The sequence below is a fragment of the Zootoca vivipara genome, chromosome 7 (genome assembly GCF_963506605.1).
Source record: "Zootoca vivipara chromosome 7, rZooViv1.1, whole genome shotgun sequence".
NCBI lineage: Eukaryota > Metazoa > Chordata > Lepidosauria > Squamata > Lacertidae > Zootoca > Zootoca vivipara.
This window is the reverse complement of record NC_083282.1, coordinates 60106971-60119922: the sequence shown is the minus strand read 5'-3', so window position 1 is coordinate 60119922 and position 12952 is coordinate 60106971. Positions and strand designations below refer to the sequence as shown.

The 12952-nt window shown below is 40.3% G+C and overlaps 1 protein-coding gene across 3 annotated transcripts in view; it reads left to right on the top strand.

Annotated features, from left to right (window-relative positions):
- KCND3 (potassium voltage-gated channel subfamily D member 3) overlaps window positions 1-8133 on the top strand; it is a 270870-nt gene extending 262737 nt beyond the window's left edge. For all 3 annotated transcript variants that reach the window (XM_035122268.2, XM_060277148.1, XM_060277149.1), the window contains exon 8: window positions 1600-8133. In XM_035122268.2, coding sequence (XP_034978159.1) covers window positions 1600-1801 — 202 coding nt within the window. In that variant the 3' untranslated portion in view covers window positions 1802-8133. The remainder of the gene's footprint in view (window positions 1-1599) is intronic.
- Window positions 8134-12952: the final 4819 nt, after the last annotated feature.

Genomic DNA, 12952 nt, shown 5'->3' with positions numbered 1-12952 from the left:
AGCACACTCTGCCTTGGCTCGCCCCACCCCATGGGCAGCTCACTCCGCCCCTGGCTGCAGGGCGATCGTGCCACCCTGGGCACCCGAGCGGCTAGCTACACCACTGAGGAGAGACCCATAGGCTTGAAACACAAGGCGTTGAAACCCAGAGAGCAGGGAATGGAACTTTTCTGCAGCTTGTTTGCATTATGCAGCCAGAACTTTGGGGCTCAGGGGAGCAGCAGTAAATATCCCTCCTCAACACAGCTAGAAGTCTGACCAGCAAGAGTCAGCTGCAGACAAGGAGCTGGGGTCATGCTCCCCCATAGATGGAGGGAGGCAAAAGCTTGTTGCCTGCACCCAAAGGTTTGCAAGCTCTGAAGTTCCGTATTTTGGGAAGATTGCCTCCGTAAAATAAAGAAAGCTGTAGCCTTAGTTCAACCTAATGATGTGTGCCTTGCCTCTTATTTTGTGTGTGGGTACAATAGGTTGGTACAATCAAGAGCACTGAACCATTGTAAGGATCTTATTGCTATACCTAGAATGACTGAGGTTTCAGGAGATCCTCTTTGTAAGTCACTCTAAGATTACAGCCAGGGTTTCATACTGAAAGAGTTTTTTGTCTTTGTATTGAAATCCAGATAGGCAGTTGGCTAGAGAGCAGCCCTATCATTTCCACTCCATAATTAATCATAGGATACAACCAGTGCAGCTTTTAATAGGAATGTTTCTAGCTGCCAAGCCCTTAGGACTTCTGCAGAGTGATATTTGAGCCGGGCAAGGAGTAAAGAGAGAGACAGAATGGCAGCCAAGTAATCTAGGATGACCTGTAAGGGTAGACATGTTACAGAAACAAAAGCAGGATTAACCATTAATTGGGCAGAATATTCAACAGCTAGACCCAACAAGATCATGTTGATGTTAATCAGTGTGAAGAATGAATCCGTGTTGTTCCCTATTTAGGTTGTTTTTAGATTAGTTATGGGCAATATATGTGTTTTTCTTGGCTAGTCCTCAATTACAGGTTGGAGGAGGTCCCAATCTCCCATTTTTACTCTCCAGGTATTTTGGAAATTAAACAAAGGGTCTGCTGGTTTCTCTTTAAGGTTTACAGACTCAAAAGAGAGCAGGGCAATTAAAGGCACAGAAGTCCTGTCCACTATTGAGTCTGGCAACCCTAATTTTGGATGGCAAGGGTTTTTTTTGTTTAACTGTGCCTTTAATACATACCTCATGAGCAGAAACTCATCAGGTGCAGCTTGTCCCAAGATGCATTGATGGGGCAGGCTGCACCACAGCCTCTAGGCCAAAACCAAAGAACAGAAAGGAGGACCCCAAAGGCTAGCTTTTGGAATTTAGACCTGTCTTGCTGAATGCATCCATACCTTTACTGCCAGTTTATCAAGAAATCCCCCATGTCCCCAACTGAAGAGGTTCCTAGCTGCATAGAGTCCTTTGCAGCCCACCACCTAGTTTTAGCCTAGCCTTTACAACCTCTGACAAAGACAATATTGTGCAAGGGATATCCAACACTTGCGACAAACAGCTTGCTCCTTTTAAACTTCTGCTCCTTTTAATCCTCCCCACCCCACCCCACCCCGGCTGTCTTTTGTCTTTTAGTCGATCCAGCCTAAATATGAAATCAGACGATGGGCTGAGACCGAACTGCAAAGCCTCCCAAATAACTACAGCAATCATCAGCATCCCGACACCTCCAGCACTGACCCCAGAAGGCGAAAGCAGGCCTGCCCCATCCAGTCCCGGCCACTCAACGAACATTGCCGCTATGAGCAGCAACATTGTCAAGGTTTCGGCTTTGTAAGGCTGTGTTGGTCAAAGGAGGCTGCTTGGAAGGCCAGCGTTTCTCTCCCTTTCCCCCACCTCCATGTTCCTCCTTTGCTGCAAATTGTGCCTAGATGAGTGGCTGGATGGACAGCTAGACCAACCTGACCAACATCTAAGAATTAACTGCGGGAGCCTGACAAGGCAGCTTCCTTCAAACTCACATTCATGCTGCAGAGTGAGCTCAGAAGAACTGGGAAGCTAGAAGGAGCTCTCTTTTGTCTGGGTTGGAAGGAGCTCTCTTTTGTCTGTCAACAAGAAGAAGAAATGTTCCCAGATGGGGGGCATAGAAGAGTTTCCAGAAAGTGGAAGAGACATCCTGTCATAGCTACGAGAAAGTCAATAAAGAAGCAGAATTATAACACTGTGTATCTCAGCACCTTTTCAATGGTTTTTAATGGATAATATTTATTCATAAGGATATGACTGAAAAAGGTGATTAGAAAAAAATGGATTTTGTGATTATTATTATTATTATTTCCTTCATGCAGCAGGATCTTTTAATCAACCAAAAGTACACATTTGCTTTCTTTTATAGCTGAAGGTTTTAGGCAAAAAAAAAAGCCACCTTGTCACGAAAATTTGGTTTTCATTATTTTGTGAGTGCGTGTGTGGGTGAGAGCAAGCAAGAGGATTCGTGAAACTTGGCACACTCCGACTACAAAAGATCTGAGCACACTTTCCGGTTTCTGGGCTCAACCCTGCAAAGACGTACCATCTGCATGGTCCACGACAAGCTTTAAGTAGTGCCTGTAGAGCCAGGGGTTCTACTCACTGTGTACCCTTTTCTTGCATGAGTGTGTCTTTGCAGGCTTCAGCCTTTAGTGCGCAGTAGCAAAAATAGAGACCTGCATGCAATCACACACACACAAGCACCAATAAAACTCTCATTGTGGATGGCATTCTTTCTTAAGACAGGTTTTTTTTCTGTAATTGCCTTTTAATTCAACACAAATTGCAGTTGCAAACAGTGTATTTGTCTGCTAATTATTGTATGTGCTGGAGAAAAAAATATTTGTTGGGGGAAAGACAGGCATTTGTAGTCCACCACAATTTTCTGCTTTTTAAAAAATTATTTTGTTATCACTGGCTTGTTAAAGAGTGTGACTAGAATAACCAGTTCTGTATTTTTTAAAAAGTCTAAAGAAGTAAGCCTAGGGGGGATTTTATTTTTTAATCTTGTACACACGAGTTTCAAAGAGAGCAAAATTAGTCAAAGCAACTGCGCCAGATGTTCAGAAATGCTCTGTAATCTATGCCCATGCTTTCTTTCTTTCTTTCTTTCTTTCTTTCTTTCTTTCTTTCTTTCTTTCTTTCTTTCTTTCTTTCTTTCTTTCTTTCTGTTTTATATGTGTTTATTTAATAGCATTGGAAGTGTCTCCCATTGTATATAGTAGCCAGATAGTCTGTGGAAACTGTCCTTGGTAGGAATACTTCAGGAGCCAACTGTTTTGCATGGACTGATAGTGTGTCTCATTTTGTAATGCAGTCCTGTGGCTCTTGGTGACAGTCTCTGGGTTGCATCAGTTTGATGGATCAAGCAATTTAACAATATTTGACTTTCCCTTGTTAAAGCATCATTTCCTGCCAAAGAGGAGGGTCGCTTCTAGATTGTTGGGATCTACTTTATATTAGAGTACCATTTCTAAGCAATTTATAAAAACACTGTTAATAGATGGTTAAATATGTTTCAAAAATAGTTCACCAATTGTTAAAATATTGTTATACTGTTTAGAAAGCGTAGGACTGTGAGTCATAACCAGCTATAAGGTTTTATACCGATGTTCTCATAATGTACCTCCCTGGGTGCAAACCTGTGGGACTTCCATCCATGTCAACAAGGCTTACAATACTGTAATACAGAGCTCTGTGGATTGTGTTCTTTTGTCACAAATTTTCTTAACCTTTTCGGACTCATTTAACCTTTACATTTATTCCAAATGTATTTTAGGTTGTGTACCCCATAATGTCTTTTGCAGCTTTGCAGCTTTCATTTTTGGCAAACCATCACAAAATGTGGCCCAGAATGTTTTTGATCCTGAAATTGTGTTGCTGTGAAAACGAGGTTTTGCAAACCCAACATCATGCTCAGAAAAAATAATAATAAGCAGCTCCAATGGGGGAGGGAATCGTCTTTATTTTCAGACTTCTATTCTGATTTGCTTTTCGGCATCTAAATTAAAAGCATTGAGCAAATAGTGCTTGGAAGCCACACACACAAAAAAAGAATAAAAACAGCTAGTTCTAATGAAATGTACCTTTCAGCCAAATAAAATTAAAACTTAATGTAACGTATGATCACCTACTAACAACAAACTTGTTTTAGTTCATTTCTTTTTTCTCAGATACCTTATAGTGCTATGTTTTTGTTTATTCTAAAACCCATTCCATCTTCAGCTTTCAAACAAGGAATTTTTGTGCATTGGCCACAGAATCCCTCGCAAGCTCAGTCCTAGGATACAACAGATGATGCCAGGTGGCAACCAAACCAATTAGGTCTACATTGTCCTGCACATACTGTGTCACTGTGTTGTAAGAAAAAAATGGCAATGGTGGACATGTAAACTTGTCCATCATGAAACAGTCTTCTCATCAAGAAATTCCCAATAAGCTTCTGAGGAACTGAAGGTTCCAAGGACACAGTTTTTAAAAGCCACTGTTCTAGTAACATAACAGGCCTTAATTTACCCCTTAATGTTTGTCCAAGAACCCTTTTTCAATACCACAGTTTAGCCTTGGAACAAGTAAAGGATGTGCCTTTGAGTGTCTGCAGAGTAGCGTCACGTCCCTATCCCCACCCCCTATTAAATAACTAGCACCAGTCCCACACATCCAGGATTAGGGGAAAGGTTTGTCGGCCAGTGGCGAACAAATAAACTTCAGCTCTGGTACCTCTGATTTTCGAAATTAAGTACTACATTGTCCTCGAGTCCAATCATTTCATTATCCTGTTTAATTCGCTCCAGTGAAAGCAAAATTTTGCTGTTTCCCTTGTGAAACTGGTGCACAGTCTAAGAGAACTGACCCTTAAGAGTCTCAGTGATGCCCAATTTAAACTTTCCTTTGCTTCGTTTAACTTCATCACATCTCATTATACCTCTTGCCTAGTCAATTTGAAGCTTGATCCTTCACTACCCTTGCCATATTGCATTGACATTTTACATCTGTGCAAAGGGAGGCTAAAATGCAGGGTGTCTTTGCACATGCAGGATATGCCACGGCTCTAGTAGAAGCAAACCCTTTTCGTTGAAAGATCGCAGATTATGTAATTGGTGTAAAATGACAGTTTATATGGGGAGAAGAGCCTGGCTTCATTAAGCCGCAGTCCAATACTATCCAGCCCTTCTACAAAAACTTCTACTCCCATCTCCAGTGCAGAGTTGTGGTTCTTATCATGCATGGCCCACAGGATGGTATAGAAAAGGACGGCCTCTGGTTCTTCTGCCTCCCTGCACCATGGCAAAAGTATCTTTATTCAGCAGCATTGCAGGGAGGCAGCAGGCCAATGTGGGTCTGCAGTAAGGGTGCGAGGACTGAGCAACGCACTGTTGCCATGCACTAGTAAATGAACCTTTAGCCAATTCGCTGCTACAGGAACATAGCAACAGGCACTATGATGCCATTAACCATTGCTATCCATGACCAGTATGAGAAATCGCAGCAAGTAGGCCAATACTGAATCATAACTAGTAGTCGCCAGATGAGATGGGGACCCTGTACCTTTCATATTCTGTAGAAGGCATTTTGGCAAGTGGAGCTTTTTATGCGGTTCTTTATAACTGACCATTCTAGAAGAGTGTGCCTTTACTTCAAGAATTCCATGTTTCTTGGTTTCGTTGCACGGCTCCAACAAATCAGAACACCAGAATATTCAAATTTGCAAACTGGAAAATTGGTGTCTGGCTGATCAGGATCTTTATTTCAATATTCTGATGTTTTCATCATTTGGTTTTTCTTACAAGCCTCCAAAATAAAGTTGTCTGCATCAAACCCACAAATGTAAATGTGGGCTCAGTGGTCGCTTGGAAAATTGGTCTAGTCTCTTGTAATGATGGAATGTTACTTCTTTTTGCCCATCTATAGCATGACCTTGGCATGTGTGCGGTGCACTTGAGGGAGCGCTTGAAAGTCCCAGGCAATATACCGTAACAATCTGCATCATCGCCCCCTCCCGCAAGACTTGAAGGTTACAATCTTGCATGCCGTTCGTCTGCTGAAATCACATTGACTTCTATTGGATTTTAGCAGTGTAGCTGTAGGATGTGCAGCCTGTTATTTTAATAATAGTGGGAGGTAAATAATGTCTTTGCTCTGTGAAGGGCACAGGAGAATTACTCCTATGGAAAGGTTCAGAAAGGTGCATGAGTGCAATGCCCCTTCCATATATGCAAGGGAAGAACGGTGGATACTGTCCAATAACTCCAGCTCCTGGAGTCCCACAATTGGATGAGAAAAAAGCAGCAATAGTTCCAAACCTGTTGGTTGTGAAGTAAGGTGTGGTTTCTGTGCTACCCGTCATTTTGCCCTTACTAGATGTATCCAGCTATGTGTTTTCTCTCTCGTCTTAGAAAACCAGTGATCTAGTGCATTTTCCATCCCAAACTGGCTCTGAAACATTCATTTCTTCCTGCCCCTTGGCATCACATTTCATATGACTATTACTTTTCATAAGCAGAATTGGACAAAAATATTTTCCTGCATATATGGCATCCTACCATATATGCTAAATGCTGACCAGTCACTCTTCCTGAAACACACAATCTCACTGCTGTCAGCCATTATGATCCACAACTTCTCTTTACTTCTGCCAAGAGACCAGTGTGCATGAGATTTCCTTTTGAAAGTGTATGGCATTCCCCTGATTTTAGAAAAGGGATGTTCCTGAATATGCAGACATCAATGGGTATATTGGGGCTGATGGATCAGAAACAATGGGCACAATCCAAGTACTTTCAAGTCCCATTGACTTCAATACAATAAATTTAAAAATATGCTTACTGCACCTCTTGAAAGCAAAAGTACTTACTGTAACTTTGTATTTCAAATGAAATATCATTGCCCCACTTAATATCTTAGAACCTAGGGAATGCGACTTTAGTCTTTACATTTTCAAGTAGGGGATTATGGGTCTTTTTACAATATTTACAACTGTTTTGCTATTTATTGAGAAATAACTAGACAAAATGTTAATCTGACTCAAGTCTCTGAGCCCCAAATCTGATATAGTTTCTCTCTCTCTCTCTCTCAATTCTAACACACTCTACAGCAGATCGAAAACAGTAGAGCAAATCCAATTGAACTCATCTTTTCCATCAACACAAAATAAAAATTCTGTCTTGTGTTTTAATATTTCTGAGTTTTTCCATTTCTGAGTTTAAAACCATTAAACAAAGAAGAGGGAGATGGAATCACCAAAAAGAGAAAAGCAATAAGAGGATTTTTTTATTTTAAACTTTTGAAGAGTATTTCTTAGATGTACAAAACTTTTCTACAGAAAGGTGTCCTTTTTTGCAATTGATGTAATTGTATACAGATCTTCGGTTGGTTTGTATTACCAAGGAAAATGAGTTCTTTTTAAATCAGTAGATAATCAATTTATTGTTCTCTTCCCTCTCAAAAACTAGTCAGTCATAGGAAAGTGAACTGTCTCCTTGTAACTCAGGTTTTCAATAGCAATGGCCATAGACAAATGTCACCTCCAGTGAGGTACTCCCTCTAGATTGGTTCAGTGATTAGGGCTACTATCCTCTATACACTTTCTGTAGGAGTAAGTCCCATTGGACTGAGTAGGACTTCTGATTAAACATGCTTAGAATTGTGCCGTAAAACTGTTGATCAGAACTTCTGTTCATGACTCACTGTGTCTCCTGGAACAAGCCACTCTGACTTTTTAATGTCTCAGTATATCTACCTATACAATTCAGGTGGTTTTAAAAATAACTTCCTCTCTAGTTCAGTGCTAAATTTATGATCATTTGGTTAACTCAATTGATACTCTTTAATAAGTATACAAAATGGTTTCTGGAGGGGATGCCAAATAAGATGTCTCATCATATAGAGCAATCACTGATTGGAGAAGTTAGTTTTTAAGGGAGACAAATTGTTGGAAATATACCAATGGCCATTAATCAAGATGATCAGCATTTTTAAATCTTAAGGTGGGCACACTGTTTAGATCAAACAGTGAGGAACAGAGGGAACTCTGTCATTACTCTGTGGTGTTACACTCTGAAGCTTTCAGCTATGTCAAGTATCAAATAACCAGAGTAAGATCTGCAATTCCTTTAGGCCAGGCATGGCCAAACTTAGTCCTCCAGAAAACTGGGACTACAATTCCCATCATCCCTGACCACTGGTCTTGTTAGCTAAGGATGATGGGAGTTGTAGTCCCAAAACATCTGGAGGGCCAAGTTTGGCCATGCCTGCTTTAGGCTATAAGGGGAATCATCAAAAGAAGAAAGATATATTTCGTGGATAGTTCCTCATGATGTCAGAGATGCTATAAGAAAAAAGGGGGCATGCAGGTAAAGGTGTCTTCATCTCCAAGTCCAGATTGAGTGAATTGGACACAAAAATGGAGAAGTCCATTGTCGAGTGGAATATCAGGAACCACGGGGCTAGATTTACTATTGGCCTAACACAGCACGACAATTATTTTGTTTTTCTTGTCTAATTATTGTAGTCATCAGTCATGGGACCAAGTGACAAATAATCCTCTAGTCTTGCTTTCAGTCAAAGGTTTCATAATTTTGTGCGTATGTGCGCATATGTGTGTATTGCTCTTTTCCTTTGCAGACCAATGCTTGCCACGGCAGGTCAAACAGCCATGCAGCTAAGAGATTAAGATCCATAGTATATCCTTTTTCTCAGTTCTCTGTTGTTACCATGACTGGAGTTGCAGCTGGCTTCATGGACCAATGAAATATATTACAGAACATGTGTGATGGTATATTTTTGATAAATCAGTGAGACATTCCAATGCAATGGTGTTTGCGCTAGAGGTTTTATGTTGTTACCAGAATTCTCTCTCAATTGCATTATTTTCTATTTTCATACTCTAAATGGGCTTTGCTTACAAATCATCACGACCAACTGAGACAAAATTGTACTGTACAAAACTGCAGGTAGATTCGTTTCAGAAAAACTTTCTAAGAATCCTAAGTTTCCTGTTGTCTTCTTTTGAAACTGTAGTGCATATGTTGAAACCTGTATATCATTTACAGTACTGCGTCTTGTGCCACTGCTGTACCTGATGTATCCAATCTGGATTAAATGGAATATGTGCCACAAAGCACTGAACTCTTGCTGTAGATTTCTTTTAACTGGCATCACTAATGAGATTTAAAGCAGCTGCTCCAAGTACAGGCCTGATGGCTTTAACAGTAAATCCACTAAGTCTAGCACCATTTCTTGCAATGCCCAGACAGAATAGCCCCAGAAGTCCACAAGCAGGGCCAGAAAACGAAAGCCTCTCCAACTGTTGCCCTCCCCTCCTTCCCAGCAACTGGTATTCAGTTGTATAGTGCTTCATGTTCTCTAATTAGTCACCATAGCTAATTGCCATTGAGAAGTCTATCCTCCACCTTTTTTTTCTAATCCCCTAAAGGGAGATTTGTCCTCCTTGGGACAATTAATTCCATAAAACTATGCACTTTTCTTAGGCAGTAGATTCAGGACAATCAACTTCTTAGGTGTCCAGAGAACCACCTCCTCCTGCTCCCCACCCTTGCTAGGGAACAGGCCCATGCATTCTTTTTGGGGAGCATGTGCCAATAGCATCTATACTTACATTCGCAGGACCACCACAGTGCACAATCAGGGAGGTTGAAAGACTCATTGCTGATACAGTATAGGCTGTTTCTCTCTCTCTAGTAATTCTGCTGTTTAAAAATACCCACTAGGGAGCTTGATCAGCCTGTACTAGGGCTGCAATCACTTCAGTCATAGAACTGGTACATACCTCCAGGCTACAGCAAGGGTGGGGAACTTTTTTAGTCCAGTGGGCTATCCCCAACCCTTTGTGGGCAAAGTCTGACAGGTGGGCAGAGCCAAGCACCTGTCAATCACGATGCCACAAGGGTATCAGCTGACCTCTTCTGCAGGCAGGTTCCTCATAAACCCTTTAAAGGCATTAGTTTGTACAGTTCTTTGAATAAGGCTTTGCAGGTTTTTCGCTGAGCCAGGTTTTACCTGCTACACAGGCTGATAACATATGGCATGAGGTATAGGGCAGGTGGGCATTACTTGGCCTAATTAGACCCATGGGCCAGAGGTTCCCCACTCTTGGGCTTTAGTAATTCATTCATATATGCTATAAAATACAGTAAAATGTAGGCAGGAACTGGCCTGTTTTCTTAATCTTTAATACAACACCTAGAAAACTTTTAAGACCTAGGCCAGGCATCCCCAAACTGCGGCCCTCCAGATGTTTTGGCCTACAACTCCCAGGATCCCTAGCTAACAGGACCAGTGGTAGGGGAAGATGGGAATTGTAGTCCAAAACATCTGGAGGGCCGAAGTTTGGGGATGCCTGACCTAGGCTGTTTAAAAATATGTAATTCTCCCCTATATTTCATAGGCTGCAATTAAAGTACCTGTCATGTGCTACAAACATTATAGTTTACAACTACCATAAATAGAAAATGCATCTTCAAAACTGTCACAGAACTGAAAGCTGAAAACATCTATTGAAAGCTATTTCGACTCCATTACGATATACTGACTCTGACTCATTTAATATTCTCACAACTCAAAAATCCCATGTGGAATACAAGGAACAAGAAGCAAAGTATCAAAAGGCTTACAGAAGTTTGAACCATTAATAACCGATCAGCAAAGAACATACATTTAAGAGGAAAACCTGAATGGAGGCTATGACCCAATTGTGATACTTTTGAGAGGTAAAATAGGTCCAATATGGACACAAGTGAAAAGTGGGTAATTCCAGTATTGCTGCTGAATTAATGAAAAGCATCAACAGCTTCCAAGGAATTTTCATAATTCAGCAACAGCATTAGGATAGCATTCCTTTTGCATGTTGTAAAAGTCATATATTCCACTAGATGGCACCTATTTTTCTGTTTTCATTGTGAAACGCAAATCTAGTAGGACAAAAAGCATGCTTTTATATTAAAAACTACAGTGTCAAGATGCTACTTCAACAGTTAAGTACTGTATCTCAGCACCTCCGCTGAAGGTATTAGGCTTTGGTAATGCCTTGCTGGAACAGAACAAGGATACTAGTATAGTATTTGATCTCAACAGCAACCAGCTCAGTGCTTGTGGAAGCTCACAAATAGGATATGCAGACGAGTGCTTTTCGCTGTGCAACCCAAGTACAAGCATTCCTAACCTTATGAGTATGAGGAACTCTTTTTACCGTCAACATCTTTTCAAGAATGCCACGTTAATTGTAATTTTAGGCTCCGTTATTTGGGGGGAGGAATGACAAAAAAAAGTATTAGGAACATAATGCGGTAAAAAAAACTGCAGGGTGTGAACATTATCAACCCGTGCAGGAACTAAATTAACAAGACAGAGGGGTATGTCTCCCTGTACACCATTACTCATGCATTTACCCAGTCAGTTTCCCATCACATCGTGGTTTTGTATAGGATATAGAGCAGGTGAAACAAAGCAGGGCAATTAGTTGCTGTTAATATGCAATTTCATTTCTAATTAAAGTTTTCCCTTATGCATGGCAGGCCTGATATTGGCACCCCCTGGAGTACCATCCAATTATGCAACTTCACAGGTTTTTATATTATTATATATGTTAAAAATTCTATCACATCGCTAAACCAATCTAGCTCAAAAAGTGTTATTTATACAGTTTTAATTAAGATTTATTTAAATCAGCAACATGCGTTAATTGAGATATGCTTTTTTTATTTATGCCACTTCTAAACAGAAGGAAGCACTACAGCTGTAGTACACTAGGAGTCTTGTCGTTTGAAATGATAATTGATAAAATGGAAGTAGGGAGTTGCCAATTAGAAAGAGGTAGTAGCTTACTCGCAGTGGATAAGTCTTTTCTGGAAATTCCCAAGCTTTCATCACATTATGAAAGTTATTGATCATGGTATCACAACTTGCCTCCTAGCCCACAAACTTTAGGCCTGTCATTCTCTGTTAGCCTAAGTTACTGCATTTCTGTGAGGACCTTCAAGACAAATGAAATAAAGATATTTTGCTGTCCTTAAAAAAGGAAAAGCTGAGATTTCAAGTACCTTGTTATAGATATGCTGAACTGTATATATGCAGAATGCAAACGGTACAATCTTTGGGGCCTTCATAGTAGTTGCACCCGCCTTGTGGAATGCCCTCCCAGCAGATGTCAATGAAATAAACAACTATCTGACTTTTAGAATACATCTGTAGGCAACCCTGTATTGGGAAATTTTTAATGTCTGATATTTTAGTATGTTCTGATAGTGGCTGGGGAAACCCAGCCAGGTGGGTGGGGTAATAATAATAATAATAATAATAATAATAATAATAATAATAATAATAATAATAGCTCTAAGAATGAACTTCATCAGGAATAGAAATCATACTTGGGATTTTTTAAAAAATAAGTATTTTCTTACTTTAAAGAGATTGCTTTCTAAAGTTTCTTTCTGACCCATTTCTCAAACAATAGTTTAAAGTTCTCACCAAGCTTAAGGAAAACAGTAAGGTCTAAACAGAATCTCTTATTTTCCCCTCTCCATCTTATGAATGAGAAGTTATTTGCCCCTGTTACCCACAAAGCCCATCAGAGTAGCAAGATGGGAAATCCAGAGAAAGAAACAAGCATTCTGGACAATTAGGCTCTATTTTACCTCTCAAAGAATGAGTGCTATTTGCTGGATGGGAATACAGGCATTTTAAGATAGATTAGTCCAACAACTCAACTGAGATTACAGAGAAATGAGAAGCGGCCATATATTTTGGAACATCTGACACCCAGAAATGAGCATGTTAACCTCTGCACAAATTAAAATGTGCACCATACATGAGGAAAAAAGGTAAAGGCAGTAATATTTTCCAAGTTCATAACCCAAAATAAATGAGAACAGTAATCCCATGCATCCCAACAGATTTCCCATGCATCTTATGCCAAGAGTAAATCAGTATCAACATAAAACAC